A 573-nucleotide genomic window follows, 5' to 3' on the forward strand; every position below is an offset into this window, starting at 1 on the left:
GAACAACAGGTTAGGGCTCATATCCATCAACGTCTTAGCACCTAATCGTCTTGTCAAGGATGCCAATGGAACATACCTTCCCTTACAGCGTGATCCTAAACGAAGAAGATAGTTGACAATTTTAAGCAAAGATTCCCTTATTCCCACTTTATCATCTGTCTGGTGAACCGTGGTTTGGATATCTAGTAAGAGGTCAAACATGAGATGGACTTGTTTGACTGTCTGGCTCAAAGGGTCCTCCAAGTTGTTCCATATAATTCTGAGTACTCGAGCTGTCATGCTGTCTGGCATTCGATCATAATCTTCTGATAAATCAGTTAACATAGATGTCTTGATCTGTTGCAAGCAAATCTGCATCACAGTTAGAGCGTGAAAATTTAAATGGCTGTCAATGGGGTTCTCGCATAAATCACAAAGTTCCAGCAAAATTCCGTCATACAGAATAGTTCTGTGATCACAGTCACTGTTACTCAACTGAGCAAAAGATGAAACTAGAATACCCCTAGAAACTGTAGTAAGAATGCCTCGGATCAAACAGAGTCTACTCAAAGATGAAAAACTGCAGATCTCAGA

The 573-nt window shown here is 40.5% G+C and overlaps 1 protein-coding gene across 1 annotated transcript; it reads right to left on the minus strand.

Annotated features, from left to right (window-relative positions):
• Positions 1–6: 6 nt before the first annotated feature.
• LOC109131791 lies at positions 7–570 on the minus strand (the record flags this gene model as incomplete). Its single annotated transcript, XM_019242972.1, has 1 exon — positions 7–570. A coding segment is annotated over one exon (564 nt), but the record flags the coding sequence as incomplete, so codon positions are not given.
• Positions 571–573: the final 3 nt, after the last annotated feature.

The sequence above is a fragment of the Camelina sativa genome, unplaced genomic scaffold, assembly GCF_000633955.1.
Source record: "Camelina sativa cultivar DH55 unplaced genomic scaffold, Cs unpScaffold05285, whole genome shotgun sequence".
NCBI classification, from domain to species: Eukaryota; Viridiplantae; Streptophyta; class Magnoliopsida; order Brassicales; family Brassicaceae; genus Camelina; species Camelina sativa.